Source organism: Argentina silus (assembly GCF_951799395.1).
Source record: "Argentina silus genome assembly, chromosome: 15".
In the NCBI taxonomy this organism is placed as follows: Eukaryota; Metazoa; Chordata; class Actinopteri; order Argentiniformes; family Argentinidae; genus Argentina; species Argentina silus.
In genome coordinates this window covers 13,377,896-13,401,646 of record NC_139669.1, presented here as the reverse complement: position 1 = coordinate 13,401,646, position 23,751 = coordinate 13,377,896, and the positions used below count along the sequence as shown (strand labels likewise).

Below are 23,751 nucleotides of genomic sequence, written 5' to 3'. Positions count from 1 at the left end.
CAAATTTTAACTTGTCCGATTGCAATAAAATTATTTGTGATGAATGTGGTCAACCCCCCCCCCCCCCCTCTGGGATAGAGATGCTTAAGGGCCACTAAAACACCCGGGCATATTCAGTTAAAATATTCTTATTCATGTGAAATACATCTGCTGGGGAAGGATTCCTCATGAACCCCTACATGGGTTTGCTGACCTTAGTACAAAATGGACCCTGCTATGCTGTGAGGTAACAATGACTGAAGTTAGAATTCTACTAACATATTACACACATCACATCCAGTCATTAAGGATGTCACAATTGACAATGTGATGACAACAATGTAGAACATGCAGCTGGGGTTCTAGAATCCAGCTACAGTACACATGCCATTCATTTACCTGCAATTCCTCTGTGAAGAGCTTGATAGATAGATGTTATTTGTTCTTTTCACTGTTTTTTTTCACCTCTTGTTGTCTGAAAGGGCCATTAGAAATGAATCCTAGTGCGCCTATTCAATCGATGGCCTCCTTGTATGTAGGAGATCTCCACAGGGACACCACTGAGGGAATGCTGCATGAGAAATTCAGCCCTTGTGGTCCAATCATCTCTATAAGAGTGTGCAGGGACATGATAACACGCCGATCTCTTGTGTATGCCTATGTCAACTTTCAACAGCAAGCTGACGCAGAGCGTGCCCTGGACACCATGAACTTTGATGATGTCAATGGAAGACCTATGCGCATCATGTGGTCTCAGCGTGACCCTTCTCTGAGAAATAGTGGGGTAGGCAACATCTTCATTAAGAATTTAGTGGAGACTTTTGACAGCAAGCACCTCTACGACAGGTTCTCTGAGTTTGGGGACATCCTTTCCTGCAAGGTAGTATGTGATGAGAATGGCTCTAAAGGTTATGGCTTTGTGCAGTATAACACCCAGGAGTCTGCTGAGAGAGCTATTAAGAGACTCAATGGCACGTTATTGAATGACAGAAAAGTGTTTGTTGGACACTTCAAATCTCGCAAAGAACGAGGGGCTGAACTTGGATCCAGGGCCCGAGAGTTCACTAACGTGTACATCAAAAACTTTGGAGAGGATATGGATGACCAACGCCTTAAGGAGAGGTTTGAAAGATTTGGACCAGCCCTGAGCATCCGTGTCATGACTGATGACACTGGTAAGTCCAAGGGTTTTGGATTTGTCAATTTCCAAAGGCATGAGGATGCCAAGAGGGCCATTGATGAGATGAATGGCCGGGAGATAAATGGGAGGCGGGTCTACGTGGGCCGTGCCCAGAAGAGAGGAGAGCGCCAGACTGTGCTGAAGCGCCAGTTTGAGCAGATGAAGCAGGGCCGCACGACCAGATACCAGGTGTGTGGATATGAAAAAAAGATATACTGTAAAAGAAAAAGAAGTTGATAGTCTTGGTAAACATTGTTGATATATTTGAGGCATGAAAAACATCTCACTAAACAGGGTTTCTCTCTACCAGGGTGTCAATCTGTACGTGAAGAACTTGCATGATCGCTTGGATGATGAGCAGCTGTACAAAGAGTTCTCCCACTTTGGAACAATCACCAGTGCAAAGGTGATGATGGAGGGTGGACGCAGCAAGGGATTTGGCTTTGTGTGCTTCTCCTCCCCTGAGGCGGCCACCAAGGCTTTGACTGAGATGAACGGCCGCATCGTGGCCACCAAGCCCCTGTACGTGACCCTGGCCCAGCGCAAGGAGGTGCGCCAGGCTCACAGAACCAACCAGCGCATGCAGAGGATGGCCAGCGCCGTTCATGCCGTTCCCAACCCAGGCATCAACCTCTACCAGGTTGCTCCCCCACCTGGATTCTTCATGGCAGCCATTCCACAGGCCCAGAACTGTGCTGCCCCATACTTCACCAATCAGCTGGCTCAGCTGAGACCCACTCCTCGCTTGGCTACCCAGAGTGTGAAACCTCTGCACTTCCAGAACATGCCCAACACCATGTGTCCATCCGCTACCAGGCCTCAGACCTTCAATGCTATGAAGACCACACCCTCCCAGTTGCCCCATATGATGACCTTTCAGCACATAGGTCAGTATATTTTCTGAAGCAACGCTGCTCATAGTGGTCTGACAACACCACTCGCCAAACATTTACCATAAATATCCCTTTGATTATGATGATCTTTCCTCTCAGCTACCCAGGCCTTGAGACAGCGCCCTGCCAGTGCAGATGCAGCTACAGCACGGATGCGCACCGTGCCCCAGAACAAGTACACAGCTGGTGTACACTACCCCCAGCAGCACATGGCTCCCCAGCCACAGGTCCCCATGCAGCAGCCTGCTGTCCATGTCCAGGACCAGGAGCCTCTGACTGCCTCCATACTGGCTGCCCTTCCTCATGAGGACCAAAAACAGATGATAGGTGAGTCTATTTGTTTGTTTCTATGGATCCCCATTAGCTGTTACTGTTACAGATATTAATTCTCCCTCCTTCCAGGTGAGCGTCTCTTCCCATCTATCCACAACATGCACCCCAGCATCGCTCCCAAGGTCACCGGCATGCTGCTGGAGATGGACAACTCTGATCTGCTCCACATGCTGGAGTCTCCAGAGTCCCTGCGCTCCAAGGTGGATGAAGCGGTTGCTGTGCTGGAGGCCCACTGGGCTGAGGAGGCTGCACAGAAATCTGGCCACATCCCAGCACAACCCCAAGCGGCTAACACATAAAAAGGAGACCCGATCTTTGAAACCTACTTCACCATGAAAAAATATTATATATTCCCCCTCGTCTACCTTCCACAAACCTAGCCCATTCCTGTGTTGACTACCCCCCTGCCTACCTGACCCCTGCCTGTCTGACTACCCGCCTGCCTGCCCGACTCCTGCTCGTCTGACTACCCCCCTGCCTGCCGAACCCTGGACCGACCCTGGACTACTCGACTACCATTCCTGTGTTGACTACCCGCCTGCCTACCTGACCCCTGCCTGTCTGACTACCCACCTGCCTACCTGACCCCTGCCACAGAAATCTGGACTTTGAAACCTGCTTCACCAAACAGAAAAACTTAAAACTCTCAAAATATTGCAAAAATAAATACAAATATTTCATGAAAGTAATGACCTTGATTGACTCTGCAATGCCTATTAAAACATAGATAACCTTGAAAATACAGGTTTGAAAAACGTGGTGATTAAATCTAGCATCATTTTACATTTCCACTGTTGTGTACAGAGACTTTATAGCTGTGCATTTGTGAAAGTCGTTTGGATTGACCACACTGGCTGTGATTTCAAACACTTACAAAATAAATAGCTTGTTCTTCAGAGGCCAAAACATCTCTCTCTCAAGTGCACCAAAACATTTGTAGCCGTTGAGCAAGAAATAATCTCCTTGAAAAGATTCCTCCTGACCCCTACTTGGGTTTTGCATGACATCTGTAAAAAGGTTACCCTGGCTATGGCCCTGCATACACACACAGTAATAATGCACACATGCACACACACACTGTCTCAATAATTTGCGACAAAAAAATGTTTGTTTAGAGGATGTCATGTTGGTTTCATCAGACTGCAGACATGTGCTTGAAGTGATAGAACCGCAAACATGGAGGAGAGATGATAAAATTGAAACTACAGTACATAGAGACAGGATAACAATACAGGACAACTATACAGACAACCAAACACCATACAGACAACCAAACAGTCACCCCATCTAAAACACACTGCTTACAACCTACTCACTCAAACCAACACACAGCTTTTAACCTCCTATAATACTATACACTCAGTACACTATACAGCATTAAAGCATAAACACAATTCAGTACACTAATGAAAGAAGAGTGCCTTGATTTTTGGGAGAAGCAAAGAAGCAAAGCAAACTGCATCTGGTGAATGTTGAGTATTAGTAGACAGCAATGTATGTATATATGACCACTAGGCGGCAGCATTTACCCATTCCCCGTTTCCAGGGATTGGACCATAGACATACAGTATGTCATCATTGGTTCACATGAGAGATCTGTGCCAGTAGAAGTCTATAAACACTCTTACAGGATGGTACATGAGCCAGGGATAAGCACACTTATTCCGAGTCCCATTTATCGACCTTATTCCTGATGTATGCACTTTCCCACATGGTCTTAAACAGGAATGGATTGGTGTAAGTGCCCATGTGCTTCAACTAATCATATGCTTTAAAGTTCATGTAGCAAAGTACACAAGTGCATACCTCAGTAAAAGGGTGGAGAAATGGGACCTAGCATGACTGCTAGGTGACAGCAGCTCAGCAGGTATAAGTACGGCCAATGGTCCTCCAAATGACTAAATGTCCCGTCTGGATGCCTGTCAAGTGAAACAGCCAGGGTGATCGTGTGTGTGTGTGAGAAACCAAAAGGGACAGCAAAGGCATATTGGCATACAGCAAAAACCAACAACCTCCCAGCTCATATTGGCCTCATCAGCCACTCACACTATACTTCTGAGACATCTTCGTCCGGCGTGCGTGACTAGTGTTTAAATGGCCCAGGTAAATGGGAGTGTTTTCCACCCTCTCTCTTCCTGCTTCCTGTGTTATGTGTCCTGAACAGGTGTTATTTGTTTATATGCTGTGGAGAATCAGAATACCCCGCTCAGAATTCACTTAGCCAATCACTCCAGGAGCTGCCTTTACTTCCTTATAAGGTCATGCAGGCTGAGAGGATGGGTGTGTCCCTGCAGAATGACTGCATTGTTCCTCTCAGGAGCGACCAGCTCCAAAGGACACAGTTTTTAACACCAGCAGGGGTAGCAGTCTGATTCTCTACCCGTCTCTACTCAAAGTGTGTAACTCAATCACTTCCCCTCATAAATGTAAAAGAAAAGGACTAGTGTAAGAAATATGGGGGAAAGTCCCTCTAGTCTAACCCATGCTGAGACCAATCCATTCGTGCTTTTGGGGAAATGAGTGGGAGAGTGAGTGTACGGTCTATTGTGATGTTTCTGTATTATTGTTTTACTACTGTATTCTGTGTTTTTAAGGAGAAGAGTAAGAATTCCTTTGTACTGTCATACCTATCCCAGTGCCTATGACAATACAACTTTGAAACTTGAAACTTGAACGAACGCACTCTTCAGGAAGAAGTGTAGAGATTCTGCCCAAAGCCCACAATTCAACATAGAACTTCTCATAGAAATCTATAGTGTAGAATATAGCGTAGAGTAGGAGATCACATCAGCTCTACCAAGGGAGGCGGGTGAAGTTTGAAATTGGAGGACAGGCTCATTGTAATGCATGGAATGGAATGAGGAATTGTATAATTCCATGCATTACAGTACAATGAGCCCGTCATCTGATTTCTACCTCCACCAGCCTCCCCTGAGCTCTACGCATCAGATTTCTGTAAGCAGTGTCTGTTTCACACTAGCCTTAACAAAGCTGGCTACTGCTAGGACACACCCTGTGGGATACGCAGGGCCATACAAGTACTGCTAAACTTTACAGCTACACAACACTGCCTTTGGATGGCCAATTGAAATACCCTTCCCATTCCCATCCCTTAGTCACTTACAGTGCTGCTACATCTGTTACATAATTCTTGCCGGCTGTGGGATGGTATGTAGCCCTGGGTCTGAGGCTGGGGTGAGGCTAGGGGGAGACTGAAGGGAGACAGGATGCTGAGGGGAGGCTGGCGGAGGCTGGGGGAGACACTTCCTGAATCCTAAATCAGCCCCTAGCCTCTACCCCATGCACTTGTGTAGACCAGAGAGGAGGAGCCAGGTGTGTACACAATATGGCAAAAACATTCTACCTGACCAATCATAGAGCAAGATGGAGTTACCATCAGATTGTGTAGACCTATCTAATTTTCTCAGAACTACAGTATTTAGAGGTAGGGATAAGGGACAGAGACTAAATGTAAATGTAAATGTAAATGTAAATGACTATTTAGGGACAGAATCTGAAGGTGGAGTCGAATTTAACTCATTACATGCCTTCATATTAGAACTTCACCTTCCTTTCTCTGTGCATTTGGTGACCTGGGAGTTTCTTACACAACCATGATAGGACTGTTGGAATGTGTGGGTTAACGGTCCTTACTTACCCCCTCTAGCCAAGGATGCATGTAAATGAGAGTTACATAGATACAATACACATGCAATGTGTGTGTGTGTGTGTGTGTGTGTGTGTGTGTGTGTGTGTGTGTGTGTGTGAGGTGTGCATCTGTTCTATGAAGCATTCAGTTGGTAATACTAAAAGAACAGAGGCTCTGTGTGAGTATATTAGGTCAAGCCGATGACTTGGGGAGGAGATCTCAGACAGGGAGGGTTATTATGTGTCAGTGGAACATGTGTTAAAGGCATCTGCGCCATACTGCAGGGAGTCAACAATGAACACACATGTTGCTACAAGCCAGAGGAACAACTGCAGACACACGCACACACATACACACACACACATGCACACACACACACGCGCACACACACACACACACACACGCACAGTTGAGCTGTGTAAGCTGGTCAACGTTATTGCAAAAGTTGTTGGACCATTTAGAGGACTCAGATACTAAGACTCAGAGGAGTCTTAGTATCACATCAAAACATTCCTCAAATGTTACCACAGTATCAAATTACTTAGGCTGGGCTTTCACCAAACACCAAAGTATATTGTGCATACTGAAGACAAATATAATATATTAAGCTTTATTCACAAAATTTAAAGTTAAAAACACATACGTGCACATGTAGACATGTGGTATTACTGCAGTCATGTTGGGGAGGTTAGCAAAATATTTGCGCTGTTGTGTCGTAAAAGATGGCTCTGGAATTTACAGTTGGACAAGTATGGACAGCTACAATGAGACACGTTTCATGAGGAGGTTCTTCTCTTCACTGCTGCAGCGAGTCAGACATGCATGGGCAAGGAGCAAGAATGACTGACAAGGATTCTAGCCCTAACCATAAACCCTAGTCCAAATACTACCTCCAGATGTTCACTTCTTGTTTGATCTAATCAAGTTTGGGCTGAAATGTATGGTTCATATACAGTATGCATTCTACATCATATGACTTTGAATCGTACCATTCAGTAGTAACCATAACAACTCTAGTTTTTGGATACCAAACTGGAAAATAAAGACAATTGACCTGTAGGTGAATTCTTAAGCTTTTGCCATGGCATGGTGTGTCCTTTTCTGTCCAATGAGGTCCAGTTTTGAGGACCAGTAGGGACAGATTGCTGCCGTTTGGTCTGAGACAGTAGTGTGTAGCAAGAGTGATGGAGAGATAAGCCATAGGGGACATTTAACACAGGGTGCCTACAGTATAGGTCAGCTAGTGGTGTATTATCGGTCTGATTCACAGCCAGGTGTGAGTAGTGTTGGTCTGATGGACAGGTGTAGGTGTGGTCTGATAGATAGGTGTAGTAGTGGTCTGATGGACAGGTGTAGGTGTGGTCTGATGGACAGGTGTAGGTGTGGTCTGGTTGTCAGGTGTAGTATTGTTCTGATGGACAGGTGTAGGTGTGGTCTGATGGACAGGTGTAGGTGTGGTCTGATAGATAGGTGTAGTAGTGGTCTGATGGACAGGTGTAGGTGTGGTCTGATGGACAGGTGTAGGTGTGGTCTGATGGACAGGTGTAGGTGTGGTCTGATAGATAGGTGTAGTAGTGGTCTGATGGACAGGTGTAGGTGTGGTCTGATGGACAGGTGTAGGTGTGGTCTGATGGACAGGTGTAGGTGTGGTCTGATAGATAGGTGTAGTAGTGGTCTGATGGACAGGTGTAGGTGTGGTCTGATGGACAGGTGTAGGTGTGGTCTGATGGACAGGTGTAGGTGTGGTCTGATAGATAGGTGTAGTAGTGGTCTGATGGACAGGTGTAGGTGTGGTCTGATGGACAGGTGTAGGTGTGGTCTGATAGATAGGTGTAGTAGTGGTCTGATGGACAGGTGTAGGTGTGGTCTGATGGACAGGTGTAGTAGTGGTCTGATGGACAGGTGTAGGTGTGGTCTGATGGACAGGTGTAGGTGTGGTCTGATAGACAGGTGTAGTAGTGGTCTGATGGACAGGGGAAGTAGCCTAATGTGGTCAGTCAGGACAATATTATCAGCTTGTTATATTGTAATGATTTTCTAATCGCTATGGCGAACGATACAATAAGCTGATAAACTGCGTATTATATGGCTTCGCAGAAAATTTTGCATCTGCGACGCACCCACAAGGCGGACCAGTAGAACGGGACAGGGCGGGGTATCAGCGCGCCTCTCTCACCGGAGGAGGGATCGGGGATGTGAGGCAGTAGGACGCCAGCGGGGTTGATACAAGTAAGTGAAATACCTGTGATATTGTCGTATGTATGAACAATCTTCAAAACGCAACCATGCTGAGCTCATTTGGAGAAGAAATTAGTGTGACAAGACTTTGATAACAGCGATGATGAAAATGATTGCCACATTTCGGTGTTTTTATAAGTGTAACCTAGTATTTAGATCAGATTGGTCCCAACATAGCTCACTGCACTGAATGTGAGAAATAAATGTTCTGGAAGTGAGGTAAAAAGGAGAGAAAAATCACCACCTCGCCCGTGAACACTTATTGTCATGCATTTTGCGGCTGTCTAGTTTGCGTCGTTTTGCTTTTGGCTAAATGTATTTTTTTTGTGTGTATGTTTGTACATGTTGAGTGTGTTCAAACATATCTTTGACACCTTGTATATTTCCCTCTTGCCACCACACTTCCCATATTCTTGGTCTGGTGATTTTCGTAGGGAAATTGCTTTGTCTTGTGCTGTTTGTTTATCACGTTTGTTTTCCCAACAAAGGGCAGATACAACATTTCCCGGAAAGTTTCGTTCAGTAGAGGGTTTTTTGTTTTACCTCTCCGTACCCCGGGACAGAGCGTGGTTAGTGACAGACAATGTGGGGAATGAATGACGTATCGTCTGCAGATTTCTACCATGCGGAGTAGCCGTGGTTCACGCCATAGCCTAGAGATAACCATTTCTAGTTGATGATGGCTATTATTCCCCAATTATTAATCTCAATTAAAATTCTGATTATCAGCCATAGGCCTGCACTGCGTCTAAGTAGGCCTATATAATTATCATTTGTCTGAATGCCAGAGCTGATTTACGGTTATAGAAGTACAGTGGATTATGCTCGGCCTGTAGAGAGGCTGTTATCGCCCTATGAGAGGATGAGACTCACTCGTGACATTTGTATGCAACACATAATTTCTTTACTACTGTGCTTTATTGTTCCCACAGTGGTTTGAATGATGCCCAAAGCGAAATGGCAGTAGCCTAGGGACCTACTCTAGCCTTTATTCTATGTCTGTTTTGTTTTCACCCCTACAGTACTTCATTGTGTATTATTTTCTCTACACATAAAGATCAGTGAAAACAGCCAACTGATGTTCTAGTTTAAAACACAGTCGCCTGTTGGACCAATTTGGGCCTAGGGTGCTTATTTTAGACTACACTCATTTGCTTCTATCAGGCTGCTGTGCTTCCTTATGGCTCCTAACTAGTGTGCTTCTATTGGACCTAGTGTGTTTCTGTTGGGCTGCTGTGCTTCCTTATGGCTCCTAACTAGTGTGCTTCTATTGGACCTAGTGTGTTTCTGTTGGGCTGCTGTGCTTCAGGGGATGTGCAATAGTGGTCAGACAAACAAGCGGGAAGTCTGTTCTTGAGAAGCTCTCTCTTAATTAATCAGATTGGGTTTCTCTGCTGGAGTGATCCGATTGGGTTTGGTTACATAGATGGATGCCACTGCTCACTGAGAGGAGAGGAGGGTGAGACGTAGCAGATTGAGGTAGAAGGGAGGGGTTAGGAGGAAATGAGGGCTAGTAGGTGTAGGTGCCGGTCGACAAAGGGGAAAGGATGATAGGTTTCAGTAGTTTGATGCGAATTAGCTCTTTGGCAACAGCTGGAGAGAACAACCTGAAAGGAATGTCATTGACTGTGTGCGTGTGTGCGTGTGTGCGTGTGTGTGTGTGTGTGTGTGTGTGTGTATAGATGACTGACTTACTTAGACAAATGTATTTGTTGTAAGTCGCATTGGATAAAGGCGTCTGCTAAATGCCATAAATGTAAGTGTGTGTGTGTGTGTGTGAGAGACAGAATGGGAGTGTGTGACAGGCCATCGTAATGTCCTTAGCACTCTGTCCTTAGCACTGCTGATGGCCAAATGTTGCAGGGGTGTGGCCAGTGAGTGCATGAGTGCCCTCTGGGGGACTAAAGATGCTACTACAGGTAGACTGCCACCCAGCCCACCTGGGAGAGAGGTGTGTAGGGAGGGGAGAGGTGGTACAGCAACTTTACATTCTAGGCCTATGATATAAAGTTACCTCAATGCAATATAATAGAAGGTGCTTTAATATGGAGGTGCAGGACTTGCTGTGTTGCTGAGGAGTCTGTGGTCAGAAGGCCGCTTTCTGAACCCAGATGAGTCTGCAGAATCCAGCAGAGAAACACAGGCCTCCTCCTGTACAGGCACTGTGGGAGGAGGATATGCTGACGGTTCAGACCACCTTCAGCAGTTTTTAAAACTGCCCCCATGTTTGTTTTGTAATGATTCATTCATCTGAGACAGATCACAGATAGCAGGCACGCACGCACGCACGCACGCACGCACGCACCCACACACGCACACAATAAGGGGGTACGTTTAGGGTACATTTCTGCAGTTGGTCAGTCATTTAATCTGCTCACTTACTTCTCTTTGGATTAAGAGATCCTACAACTCCAGATTTCACAGTAGGTTTGATTACAGTCATCATGTTTATGTATTATATTTCAAGGCTGTGACAAGCGTTTGAGGGGTGGTGGTCATGTTGCGACAGGGTGTGGGTCAGTGGGACGGTCGCTTAGTACAAGGCTGTGTCTCGAAGGGCCTATGTTGCTTCTAGTGTTACTCATGGAACACTGACTCACTATCAGTTGCACCAAGGCCACATTCCTCACTGTAGTCTACAACAACTGCCCTCCCCAACCCTGGTTGTGTGTCCTCAGACTGGCTGACTTGAGTCAGGTCCCATAGGCCTAATGGAGTATCACAATCAGCTTGACAATGATGAGATGAATCAGGTGTGTGTTTTGTTAATGCTCCAACAAAAACCTGCACACAAAAAACCCCTGCACACCAGGGGAGGTGAGTGGAGGTAGAAATGGGAGGACGGGCTCATTATAATCTATGGAATGGAATCGAACCCACATAGCGTAGCATTCCATTCTACTATTCTCTATTCCATTCCATGCATTATAATGAGCCCGTCCTCTGATTTCTACCGCCACCAGCCTCTCCTGCTGCACACAACCCAGTACCTCTCCAGGACCGGAGTTGGAGACCCAAGCTCCAGCACTTCCCCTTTTTGGCAGGCTCTGCTCACCTTTACGAGAGAGTTAACATGAACACCTTTCTCTCGCTTCAGCACCCCCGGCCATCGCCCTCCCCCTCCTTGCACAATACAGTACAGTACAGTACTTAGGCTGCACATGCAGTCACACGCCCTCGTATTTCATTGGGCTGAAATTGAGAACATCTGATAAGGAAATGGCATTTTAATGTGTTTTTGTCTCACGGGATGTGTTGTGTGGGTCTCTGGCCCCTCCTCTGTGAGACTGGTTTCACAGGTGATCTGTTGTTTAGTGCTGCAACCTGAGATCTCTCCAACTGCATGGCAGGCGGGCTGGGACTGTGGGTATAGAGCAGGCATCAGTAAGGTTAGTGGAGGGATGTAGAGTTTAGAGGAGTGATCTAGAGTTAGTACTAGTGTATTTAGTGTGAGGGGAGTGATCTAAAGTGATCAAGTGGAGTGATCTCAAGGTATTGGAGTGATCTAGAGTTAGTGTATTTTGTTAGTTGAGTTAAACTTTGTGTGTGTGTTTCCTATGACACAGTAGTTGTACCAGTAGTAGAAATAATAGTGTTTTTCTTTTTAGTTCAGACTTCTCAAAGCTGCCTCACCCTTTATGGGCATAGTGTGCCTCTTCATTCTGGGATTGGATAACTGTCTCTGAGATCAAAGGAAGCCAAGATGGAGGGAGTCCAGCGATGAATTCCGATTCATTACCTTTCTCCATAAACTGCAAACTCCAAATCCTCATTCATTCCCTCTCACAGATTGACAAGCATTGGATTGGTGTCAGCATTGGCTTTTGGCAATTTGCACTGTATGGCTTACATCATATAAATCCGTGAGTGGGAATGAATGAGTGTGCTCTTTGGGAGAATTGAAAATTCAGCACAAGTCTAATAGTGACTCACTCTCTATCTCTCACGCTCTTTCTGTCTCTGTTTTTCTTTTTCTCTCTCTCTCTCTCTCTTATTTTCTCCACAGAGTAAAGGGCGGCTGTTGGATTTGAGGAATCAAGTTTTCTCTGGGAAGAAAGATGGCGTCAAAGATATGCAAAGAGGATTTGGAGGAGCTCAGGGAGGCCTTTGGGAAAGTTGGTAAGTGTGGGTATATTGGGGGTATACATTATATGGGTATATTCGGCTGTCTATTGGCATATGTGGGTGTATATGAAGTATTTGGATAGATATGCAGGATTAGGTTAAAGCATAGAGCTGAGAGCAGGTTATTGTTGCTACTGTAGAGTCAGAGGTTCTTTCTCACTAACAGTCAATCAAATGTATTTGTATAGCACTTTTTAAAGAGACAATTTGTCACAAAGTGCTTTACAACATACAAGTGATTCAATAGAAGAGTCTTGTAGTAAAGCTGTTAGCCATGGTAGTAAAGTAGCCCAGTTAATGAAGCTGTGTAAGCCAGGGTACTAAAGTAGCCTAGTTAGTGAAGCAGTAATGCTGTAAACCATACTGTAGAGCCATCTCAGTACGTACATCCCAGACAGACATACACCACTGGGGCAAGATAAGTAGTTAGATTAACCCTCTCTCTCTCTATCTCCATCTTTCTCTCTTCAGATTTGAACAGTAATGGGTTCATCTGTGACTCTGAGCTGACTGAGCTGTTCAAAGAGGCCAACCTATCGTTGCCGGGATACAAAATCCGAGAGATCGTCCAGAAACTGGACCGCAACAAAGACAACCAGATCAGCTTCGACGAGTTCGTCTCGGTGAGTGGTCGCTATGTAGGGGCCGGGGTGAGAGGTCACAACCACAAGTGGTCACTATATACTGTAGGCCAAGTGGTTGTTACAAATGGTACGGGATGACCACTACTTGGTGTAAGTGATCACTACGTTGGTTGAGTGAGCACTAGCACTATGCAAGTAAGTGGTCACAACCGTAAATGGTCACATTACGTAGACCTTATTCAGCGGACCTCCCTACTGGTTGGGTGACCATAAGGAGGTGGGTTAGGGGATTTACAAGGTCTTGGTTCAATCTGAAGGTTATCGGTTGGATTCCTCTGCATGTTGTTTCTCAAAAGTCATGTGACCTCGGGATTGGCGGGCCTCCACCAACCATGAATGACTGGAGAATGACTACACAGTCCTCAAAAACACACACCACATGACATTACTTAAAATGACGACCCACACACACGCGCGCAAATACACACGCACTCTGCTTGGACCGCATTCATAAACTGACCACAAACACATGTCTGTTCTGTGTCAGATCTGTTCAGAGCTGAAGAATACTGATATCGCTAAGAGTTTCCGGAAAGCCATCAACAGGAAGGAAGGCATCCTGGCCATCGGAGGCACCAGTGAGCTGTCGAGTGAGGGAACTCAGCACTCCTTCTCAGGTCAGTGTGTGTGTGTGTGTATGTGTGTGTGTGTGTGTGTGTGTGTGTGTGTATGTGTGTGTATGCATGCATGAGTTTAGTAGTGTGTATGTGTGTGTGTCTAAATCTAAATCTAAATCTATGTTTTAGAGGAGGAGCGTTTTGCGTTTGTTAACTGGATCAACGTGGCTCTGGAGAAGGACCCAGATTGTCAGCATGTCCTGCCCATGGACCCCAACACTGACTCCCTGTTCACCGCAGTAGGGGACGGCATCGTGCTGTGGTGAGACCATTACTGAAGCTCAACCGTTCCACTGAACAGCTACCATACTTCTGAACTACAACTTTGATTTTGAACCGCAACCATACAAGTGAAACACAACTATACTAGTGAACCACTACCATACTAGTGAACCACAATCATACTAGTGAACCACAACCATACTAGTGAACCACCACAACCATACTAGTGAACCACAACCATACTAGTGACCACAACCATACTCCTGAACCACAACCATGATACAGAACCACACCCTTGTGTACTAGGGTGACCCTTATCCATTCTTTCTGTTCTTTTTCAGTAAAATGATCAACCTGTCGGTTCCTGATACGATCGACGAGAGAACGATAAACAAGAAGAAACTGACACGGTTCACCATACAGGTGGGTTAGGGTCAGAGGTCACCATATAGGTGGGTTAGGGTCAGAGGTCACCATATAGGTGGGTTAGGGTCAGAGGTCCCCATACAGGTGGGTTAGGGTCAGAGGTCACCACACAGGTGGGTTAGGGTCAGAGGTCACCACACAGGTGGGTTAGGGTCAGAGGTCACCATACAGGTGGGTTAGGGTCAGAGGCTACTATTGAGGTGTGTTAGGATTGGCAAACATACAGGTAGGTTAAGGTCAGAGTTCACACATTCTGTTTTTACCCCCGACAGGAGAATCTGAACCTGGCTCTGAATTCGGCTTCTGCGATTGGCTGTCACGTAGTGAACATCGGAGCCTTTGACCTGACGGAGGGGAAACCCCACCTGGTGCTGGGTCTGCTGTGGCAGATCATCAAGATAGGCCTGTTCGCTGATATAGGGCTCAGCAAGAACGAAGGTACACACACACACACACACACACACACACACACACACACAGAAGTCAAGGGTTTATGGATTTAGTGATAAATGGTTGTTAACGTGTGTGTGTGTGTGTAGCTCTGGTTGCGTTGCTGTTTGATGGAGAGACCCTGGAGGACCTGATGAAGCTGTCTCCAGAGGAGCTCCTGCTACGCTGGGCCAACTTCCACCTGGAAAAAGCTGGATGTAGCAAGATCAACAATCTCAGCTCGGACATCAAGGTCAGGACCCCCGACCCTTAACCCCTAACTGAACCCCTATCACCTCTGTACCCTATTCACACTATAGTGCTGAGCAGAGCTGAGACAATCCAAACTGTATCGCGCTCCCCTGGTTACACGTCCACTACAGTCTCTAGAACAGTGTTGGAAAGGACAATGTGAAAAGAAAACAACCCGGCCAGCACAGTACAGTCTGGGTCGGTCCAATAGTGTGAAAAGGGTATTACGTGGTCAGTGTCTTACCCAGTCAATGTACAGTATAACTCAGCATATTACATGGCCAATGACTCTGTCTGCCCCTGGTTATTTTAAACTCTGTCAACGTCTCAAGGATTAGATTTACTTGTTCTGTTTCACTGCCCTCCCCTTCACTGTCTTTTCCCTCCATCCCTCCTTTCTTCACCCCTCCCCTACTCATTATATCGATCTGTCCGTTCTGAAGTTATTTATAGCAGCTCTCACTGAGAGTGGGCTGAGTCAGGGTGGGAGGATGGGAGGATGAGGGGAGTGGAGGGGATGGGATGGGAAGAGAGGAAAAAAGTGATGGATGAGATGTTTTAAGAATATGATGTGCGTCAGGGCCAATCTTCTACAGGATGAGTTCTCCAGGCCCTCTATTCTCTGTCCTGTGCTCCTGGTTCGGTCCGCTGAGCTTTATCTGTAATAACTCACGAAACACTGTCTCTTTGTCTCTGTCTGTCTGTCTGTCTGCCCATGTTATTGTCTGTTTGTCTCTCTTTGTTCCCATCTGTTTCTCTCTCTCTCTGTCGCTTCCTTTCTTCCTCTTCATCTCTCTCTTTCTCTCTCTCTCTCGCCCTCCCTATCTGTTTCTGTCCTCCCATGCTTCAGGTAGCAGACTTCTCAAACTCAGTCAAGGTACCTGCTGCATGTTTGTGAGGGTCTGTGTCGTCTTGTGCTGATGCTGTGTGTACAGTATGTCTCATAATAATGTCCATCCACTCTCACAATGGGAGAGTAACACTGTTGTTTCTTCTGGAGGAGTGATGTTGTGGTTCTGAATGAAGGAGTCACCATGTTTATCTTTGCAGGACTCAAGGGCCTACTTCCACCTGCTCAACCAGGTGGCTCCTGACGGAAGCGAAGAGGACGAACAGCGCATTGAGATCAACATGTCCGGCTTGAGCGTGAGTTCCCCTTTAAATATTTCATGACGCATCACAAAAGTGATGTACAGTTCTGTTTGCCACGCGGTCGATAAGGGAGAACATTTCCCATCACAGTTCTATATCGGTTTCCACAGGCATTCATTTACTCATCCAAGAGTTAAGTCTCAATTGGATTCAGATGTTTTTTGTTTACGACTGAAATGTGTCCCCTAGTGACCACATAGCAACCATTCCATCACTTCCTCTTTAAAACTATGAAAGTTATGGATTGTATGTACTGTATCGTGATGAAATGTATACTGTACCACAGCCCTATATGATCAACATGGCCTGCTTCAGTGTACATTGATCACATGGTTAATCAATGACTTCAGAAGATGTTGACTCTTGAGGCCTAGAAGACAGCTGGTACAATATTTGTAGTAAAGGAAACATTTTCTGTGGACTGCAGCTGAAGTGTTTCATAAAGGAGGTTTGAAGTGTTTCCAGGTGTTTTCAGAGTGTTGTGTCTTTACAAGAGCTGCCTCTCCTTTCAACTCCTACTTTATTACGCAACCCAATCCCACAACTCAGGACCGGAACTGGGATATGGGCGCTTGCGGTGTGTCTCGTCCAATCAGAAAGCAGTGCTGTTCCAGTGCATGTGTTCAGGGTGTAGCAAATCTGCATTTGCCTCCTGGAAAGACTTGAGAGAAAAGGAGAGAGAGAGAGAGAGAAGGGCCACTTTTATAAAGCACGTGGCGCTCAGCTGGAGATGAAACGAAGAAACCTAGTTGTGTGTGTGTGGAGGAGAGGAGGTGATTTAGTGTGCTGCATTAATGCTGTAATGGCCCCCAGTGCTCAGCTGCATACAAATGACTTCCTCATTCAACCAGTGTTGCCTCTGCCTTAGGGATAGTGGGCTCTTCCTTAGGGGCTGGGGGCTTTTCCTTAGGGCCTATGGGCTCTGCATTAGAGGCTATGGGCTCTGCATAAGGGGCTGGGGGCTTTTCCTTAGGGCCTGTGGGCTCTGCATTAGAGGCTATGGGCTCTGCATTAGGGGCTGGGGGCTCTCCATAAATGGTTGTGGACCCTGCATTATTGGATGTCTGCCTCAGGGGCTGACTGCCTAAGGGGCTGTCTGCCCTGCCTTAACCAGTCTTCAGCAGATGTAGCACAAATAGCACATTGTTTTTGATATAGACAGTATGTGGAATTCTTTGTCCAAAACATGTTTTCCATTAAGCATTCCAGCTGCTATCTGAGGTATGTGTTGCTACATCTAACTCTGACCTTGCCTCCCTCTGAAGGCCAGATAAGCAGTGATGGGTTGCTGCTGTTTTGATATTGAGTTAATTCAGCCTCAGAGCCCTGGGTTAGGGACAGAGCAGTGGCATAGGGTAACAGCTTGGCTGTAGTGAGGATGGTCTCTCCCAGAGGCCCTGGGTTCTCACCATACATGGTGTATGTGAGCCAGGGTTGGGCACAGCATTTCCTCTGTTGTGTGAATGCTGTTCACATCAGGCGTGTTTCAACGAACAAACATATTGGAATGTGGGAGGGTGTGACAGAGCCCTTCCCCTAACCTCTGACCCCAGGTCTTCTATCTGGGCCGTGTGATTGGCCGATCTAAGGTCCCATTCATTCTGCTATCAGAATGCTCAGGTGTATGTTCAGCATGTTTGGATCACAACTTTATCTGTCTTTTACTTTTACTCATCTGAATGTAGTCCCTTTCATCAAGCTATAGATCGGAAGCCTGATATAGACTGAACTGAATGAAGGCTGAGTGTTTGAGGTCAGGAATAGAGGAGAGCAGTCTCTCAGTTCTGCTGTTCAGAGCGGTACTAGTGTCCGCTACTATGCTACAGCAGGATGTGGGCTTGTTCCTGAGGGGGAACTTCTCTATGGGTCATTGTGCTGCTGAGGAAAAGCCTCAGTCACCTCCAATGGCTAATTATAGAGTTATCTGCACCCGGATGCCTTGGCTGACGTGTGTTTGTGTGTGTCCGTGTGTGTATGTGTGTGTGTCCGTGTCCGTTTGTGTGTCTGTGCCAGGTGCCCCTCTAAAACGTTTGTGTCAAAGCTTGCCATATTTGGCAGTCGCAGACATGGGTATTCAAGCTGACTGTGCATGGCCTGCAAATTCTAGGCCAAAGAAAGCAAAACAGCTGGCAACGTATTGCTCTGTCAACTGTGTGGCTTGTCTGTATGGAGGAGGTAATGGTACTTGTTCCCATGATTGTAAGAACAGACATCTGTATGACCTCTGAAATATTCAGTTCTTTGCACTGTAATGTTTTACTGTGGATCTAGATTATTCAAAAAGTGTGTGTGAGCCAGCTCACGTGTGTCCACCTATGCGTGTGTGAGAGAGCCTTTCTCATGTTCTGTGTGTGTGTGTGTGTGTGTGTGTGTGTACAGGAGAAAGATGACCTGAGGAGAGCAGAGCGTATGTTACAGGAGGCTGACAGGTTGGGTTGCCGGCAGTTCGTCACCCCAGCCGACGTGGTCAGCGGCAACCCCAAACTCAACTTGGCCTTCGTGGCCAACCTGTTCAACAAGTACCCGGCCCTGAGCAAACCTGACAACAATGACTGGGCTCGACTGGAAGGTGGGTGGACTTCTGTTCCCCCTTGAGATCATCTCTGATCTGACCAATCACTTAAACATTAGTGAAGGAAGGGAGGATGCAAAGGATGTATTCTATGAATATTCAAGCAGGAGTCATGTTGAGTCATGTTCTTAGCCCCCCACCCTCCTGACTACCCATGATACTACAGCGTGTTACTGCTAAATGGGGACCAGGTCTCTCTTGAAAACAAGATTTTATCTCAGTGAGACTAACCTGGATAAATCAAGGTTAAATACAAATATTCCTTTTCATGGGTTTAAGTCTCAGACTTCCCCCGTTTCTTCCATACGTACCTCACCAACCTCACCCCCCGTCTCCCCCTTTTCTCCCCCACACATCTCCCCTGTGTCACCCACGACTCTTTCCACTCCTCAGGTGAGACGAGAGAGGAGAGAACTTTCCGGAACTGGATGAATTCCCTCGGAGTCAACCCTCACGTCAACCACATCTATGGGTAACTATGATTACACTGATTACTGATTATTGAAATGTTACTTTGTCAACTAATGTTAAGGTAGCGTAGCTATGGTTGCCACTGATTAGGGAGTAGTGTTTTCTGAGTATTGTGTGTGTGTTTCCCCCAGGGATCTGCTGGATGCTCTGGTTATCCTGCAGCTCTATGAGAGGATCAAGATTCCTGTCGACTGGAACAACAAGGTCAACCAGCCACCATACCCCAAGATAGGAACCAACATGAAGAAGGTGAGACACACACACACACACACACACACACATACACCCCTCTGTACACACACACACACACACACACACACACACACACACACACACACACACACACACACTTGCCTCACCACTCTGCCCTGTGTTTGTGTGTGTATGTAATGTGTAGCTGGAGAACTGTAACTACGCTGTGGAGCTGGGTAAAATGCAAGCTGGGTTCTCTCTGGTTGGCATCGGAGGGCAGGACCTCAACGACGGCAACCCCACCCTCACCCTGGCACTGGTGTGGCAACTCATGAGGAGGTAGGAGGGATGGGGGAGAGAGGAGGGATGGAGATGTGGAAAAACAGACAGAGGGTGGAAGGATGGAGGGGTTGTCAGAAGAGGGTAGGGGCAATGGACTGGAGAGAGGCAGGGTAGAGGAGTTGGATGGGTGTGGAATGTCTCAGACCTGACTCATCGCCGACCTATCCTCAGATACACTCTGAACGTTCTGGAGGATTTGGGGGACGGAGAGGCGGCCGATGACCATCTGATCATCAACTGGGTGAATAAGACTCTGGCGGCGGCAGGGAAGACCTCCAAGATCAACAGCTTCAAGGTCAGTCATCCGTATTCTCTGCAGTTGAACCACTTCTGCTACATGAAATCCTCACAATATCACTGAATAGCTCTTCAGTATCACTCCACGTAGTGTTGATACTGTGTAAACATGGTGTGTATGTGTAGTGTTTAGACCGGTGTCGAAAAGAAGCTTTGGGTGTGGCGGATTGAGCTTGCTTTGCATATTCGGACGGCATGTTTTTTTCACTTGACTCAATGACTCCATTGGTTCCTTTCGGGTTAAGGTTAGGTTATGTACTAGGTCTGTGCGTATGTGTGTGTGTGTGTGTTCGTGTGTGTGTGTGTGTGTGCACGTATTAATCTGGGTTGTGTGTGTGTGATTTTAGGATCGAGAGATCGGCACCAGTCTCCCGGTCCTGGACTTGATTGACGCCATCCAGCCGGGCAGCGTGACCTATGACCTGGTCAAGACAGGAAGTCTCTCTGACGAGGACAAACTGGACAATGCGAAGTTAGTCTGAAGCCGGGGAGAGGGCTGGAGGTGTTGGTGGAGCTCGGAGATAGACATATACACACAGGTGTTTTCTGTCGGTATAGGTGTATATTTAATGGTAGCAGAGTCATATACAAATGACAGCCTTATACATGGGCATACAGTATATACACTCTATGGCAGTCAATACAGCCATATTATAGAATATACATACAGTACACATTACACACACTAGGTGGCAGCAAAACCGAGCCTCATACAATATACCCATTCTCATGTCTCCACAACGTTTCCATTACAACTCAGCTGGAGATGCTTCTAATGTTGAGTGGACCCTGACCCTGACCTTTCTGACCTCAGGTACGCCGTTTCCATGGCAAGGAAGATCGGGACTCGCGTGTATGCCCTGCCTGAGGACCTGGTGGAGGTGACGCCTAAGATGGTGATGACCGTGTTCGCCTGCCTCATGGGCCGGGGCATGAAGAGGGAGTAAACACACACACACACACACACACACACACACACACACACACACTCACACACACACTCTTACACACTCACACACACACTTCACCCCCGCTTCACATCCGCACCCAACCTTTAACTGCGTACCTGCAGAAACATGTGCCTGTCTGCTGGTTAGAATGAACGGACAGCCATATTGACAAATAAAATGAGAATGTAAAATGAAGGGAGAGTTTCCTATCTTCCAGTCATGGTAATGATGTGCTGAGGGATAACCCCATGTACAGTATCAAACAGCATCTCAATATGTCTACCTATATCTACATTAGGACCCAAGCCATGGAAGACTATGTTGTATTTAGCATATTTGGTCAGTGGAGTGTGGTTCTAAATGAACATCTCAATGTGAAGGCGATGGGAGTGAGGGACTGACGGGGGAGGGTGGGTATGGGAGAGAGGGTGTATGAGCGAGGGAGAGAGAGATGTGTAAGAGAGAGAATGAGAGAGAAAGAGACAGAGAAATGAACTGGATAATGGATAATAAACTCGATGCAATGTTGCTTTGATGCAGTAATTAACCTCCCATCTTTAACCTCCTCGTAAAGGATCATTGAAATGGATGCTAATGCCTCTGTTTTGATTAATATGTATAGAATTTGCCAAATATACAGAATACATCTTTACAGGACAAGGCTTTGAAACATTCCACATTTATCTTGATCTAGTATATGTTCTATGTCCATGTATTATTAAATAAGCATTTTACTAAAAGTTGATGAAAAAGAACTATGCATGAACATCTTGAACTTTTTTTGTTGTTGATTTTTTTGATTATTATTATTATTTTTTAAATGTTCATACAAATATTGTTACGAGTGGGGAAAAGAAACTGGAAAATCCTGGCCTTAATACAGCGCCTTGCCTATGGACAGAAGCCATGAAACCTAAATATTTCAAACATATCTGAATGTATATGGCAAACTGCTCAAATTAAACTGCTCAAAACTGTTCATAGTATCATTGTATTCCATCACCTGTGTCTCTCCATCACTTGTGTTTTTCATGTAGTGTGTGTGTGTGTGTGTGTGTGTGAGAGGGGGAGGTGATTCTCTGTTGTGTGGACTCTAAATCCTCTTCATATCTGAGGGATGGAGATGTAATTGTGTGTGTGTGTGTGTGTGTGTGTGTGTTTGATGTACTCTGTTACTCTGACATCAATGGAAGGATGTCTCTCTCTCTCTCTCTCTCTCTCTAACTCTAAAGACTCTGTCACCTGCTTTGTTTTCATGTAGGAATTACTCAATTGTATAGTTTTTGATGTTATGACACATGATTCATACTCTGTTTTTGTTCTCAAAGATATCAGAATAAAAATGTATGCTAAAGTTAACCAGATTTTAGAACTATTATATTGATTTAAAGTTACACAGAAGCTCTGTGACATCAAAGTCATTGTGTGTTTCCATTATTAGAGGGAAGTCCACAAATGTTTTAGGTATCAGTTTATTCTTTAAAAATCTCTAATCTGAATTCTCAACCCTAAATACTACCAACTACTATATAATACTATATAACTACTATATAATACTACCTAAATACTACCTGTTCTTAGAGTATGCCATTTTGACTGTATCTCTAGTATTTTCTTTTCAAGTATATTCTTTAAAAAAAAAAAAAAAAAACAGACCTCCAGATCTATCCAAACTCCCAATCCAGCCAGAGAGCTATTATGATTATGCTCACTTAAACTTCGCTCCTAAACTTCCAACGGTTTGATGTGGGCTTCCCTTATCGACAGAGCACTGTCAGCCCTATAGAATAGCAAACCTCTCTTCTCTGGATTTTAGAAATTCCACAGTGAATGTGTCTCATTGACTTTTTACAACAGAGGATGGTGTATAGTTTGATGTAGTGAAGGTTTGAGGAGTGTCAATTTAATAATTTCCTTTAGAAGTTGGAAAACTCCTATATAACTGGTTATCATAAGGAATGGAAGCATTCTACACCTGCCTGTAAATTGTCAACCCTAAATACTCCAAACCTCTTCTTAGAATATGCCATCTTAGCTGTATCTCTGATATATTATTTAAAAAACAGACCTCTATCCAAACTCCCAATCTGTCTGCCACAATGTAATGGCAAATGTTGTTTTCCTATTAAAGGGATATTCTCTGATGTAAATCGATATGCAAAGACAAATATAAATTACACTACATTGTTAAACTGCCATTGGCTTCTGTGATTCCAATACTAAGTACATGTTACAAATAATCCTTACAGGTTACAGATGCCCTATGAAGTTACATGGAAGCCCTACAATGGTTACATAGAGTTCCCCCCCCCCCCATTTCTTCTCCTGTCTTTGCCAGTGTGAGGAGCAAATCAACCTGAATAGATCCATCACTCTCTAATCAGAGCAACAGTGCACATGAAGCACTCTGTGTATAATCACAGAATCACACACACACATGCTCATACACACACACACACGCTCTCTCTCTTCTCTCTCTCACACACATACACGCACACATACGCACATACGCACATACACACACACACACACACACACACACACTCTCTCTCTCTCACAGCACTTCAAATAAGCTTCCTGAATAAGAATGAGCTTGCTGTTACAAAAGGAGTAGAGCTGAGATGGGCGACTAACACACTCAAGGAGGCTAAAGATTGTAGACACACACACACAACCACACACACACACACACACACACACACACACACACACACGCTAGAGAAAAAAGACTCAACTGAAAGATGTGTGTGTGTGTGCGAGTGATCGAGACGGGTGGTGTGTGGAGTGG

The 23,751-nt window shown here is 45.6% G+C and overlaps 2 protein-coding genes across 4 annotated transcripts; both read left to right on the top strand.

The window, feature by feature from the left end:
* Nucleotides 1-472: 472 nt before the first annotated feature.
* LOC310815737 (polyadenylate-binding protein 1A-like) lies at nucleotides 473-2,684 on the top strand (the record flags this gene model as incomplete). The annotated part of the gene is made up of 4 exons (XM_083685631.1): nucleotides 473-1,348; nucleotides 1,470-2,046; nucleotides 2,152-2,379; nucleotides 2,455-2,684. The coding sequence occupies 4 exons, from the start codon at nucleotides 473-475 to the stop codon at nucleotides 2,682-2,684; spliced, it is 1,911 nt and encodes a 636-aa protein (XP_083541757.1).
* A 5,387-nt stretch (nucleotides 2,685-8,071) lies between these two features.
* LOC310816229 (plastin-3-like) lies at nucleotides 8,072-21,942 on the top strand. Of its 3 annotated transcripts, none has more exons than XM_083686298.1 (16): nucleotides 8,072-8,263; nucleotides 12,281-12,391; nucleotides 12,869-13,020; nucleotides 13,529-13,658; nucleotides 13,788-13,920; nucleotides 14,222-14,303; nucleotides 14,579-14,744; nucleotides 14,846-14,988; nucleotides 16,038-16,133; nucleotides 18,519-18,708; nucleotides 19,105-19,183; nucleotides 19,314-19,431; nucleotides 19,580-19,713; nucleotides 19,888-20,011; nucleotides 20,361-20,485; nucleotides 20,828-21,942. In XM_083686298.1, the coding sequence occupies exons 2-16, from the start codon at nucleotides 12,331-12,333 to the stop codon at nucleotides 20,958-20,960; spliced, it is 1,866 nt and encodes a 621-aa protein (XP_083542424.1). In that variant the 5' UTR covers nucleotides 8,072-8,263; nucleotides 12,281-12,330; the 3' UTR covers nucleotides 20,961-21,942. The 3 variants fall into 3 exon arrangements, with proteins under 3 accessions (XP_083542424.1, XP_083542425.1, XP_083542423.1); XM_083686299.1 differs by lacking the exon at nucleotides 8,072-8,263 and adding an exon at nucleotides 11,746-11,764 and having other exon boundaries at nucleotides 12,279-12,391; XM_083686297.1 differs by lacking the exon at nucleotides 8,072-8,263 and adding an exon at nucleotides 11,802-12,135 and having other exon boundaries at nucleotides 12,279-12,391.
* Nucleotides 21,943-23,751: the final 1,809 nt, after the last annotated feature.

Coding starts and splice junctions, on each gene's coding strand:
- LOC310816229 (XM_083686298.1), top strand. CDS start 12,331: ATGGCGTCAAAGATATGCAAAGAGGATTTGGAGGAGCTCAGGGAGGCC. Junction 12,392..12,868: donor GGAGGCCTTTGGGAAAGTTG/GTAAGTGTGGGT, acceptor TTCTCTCTTCAG/ATTTGAACAGTAATGGGTTC. Junction 14,304..14,578: donor TGACACGGTTCACCATACAG/GTGGGTTAGGGT, acceptor TACCCCCGACAG/GAGAATCTGAACCTGGCTCT.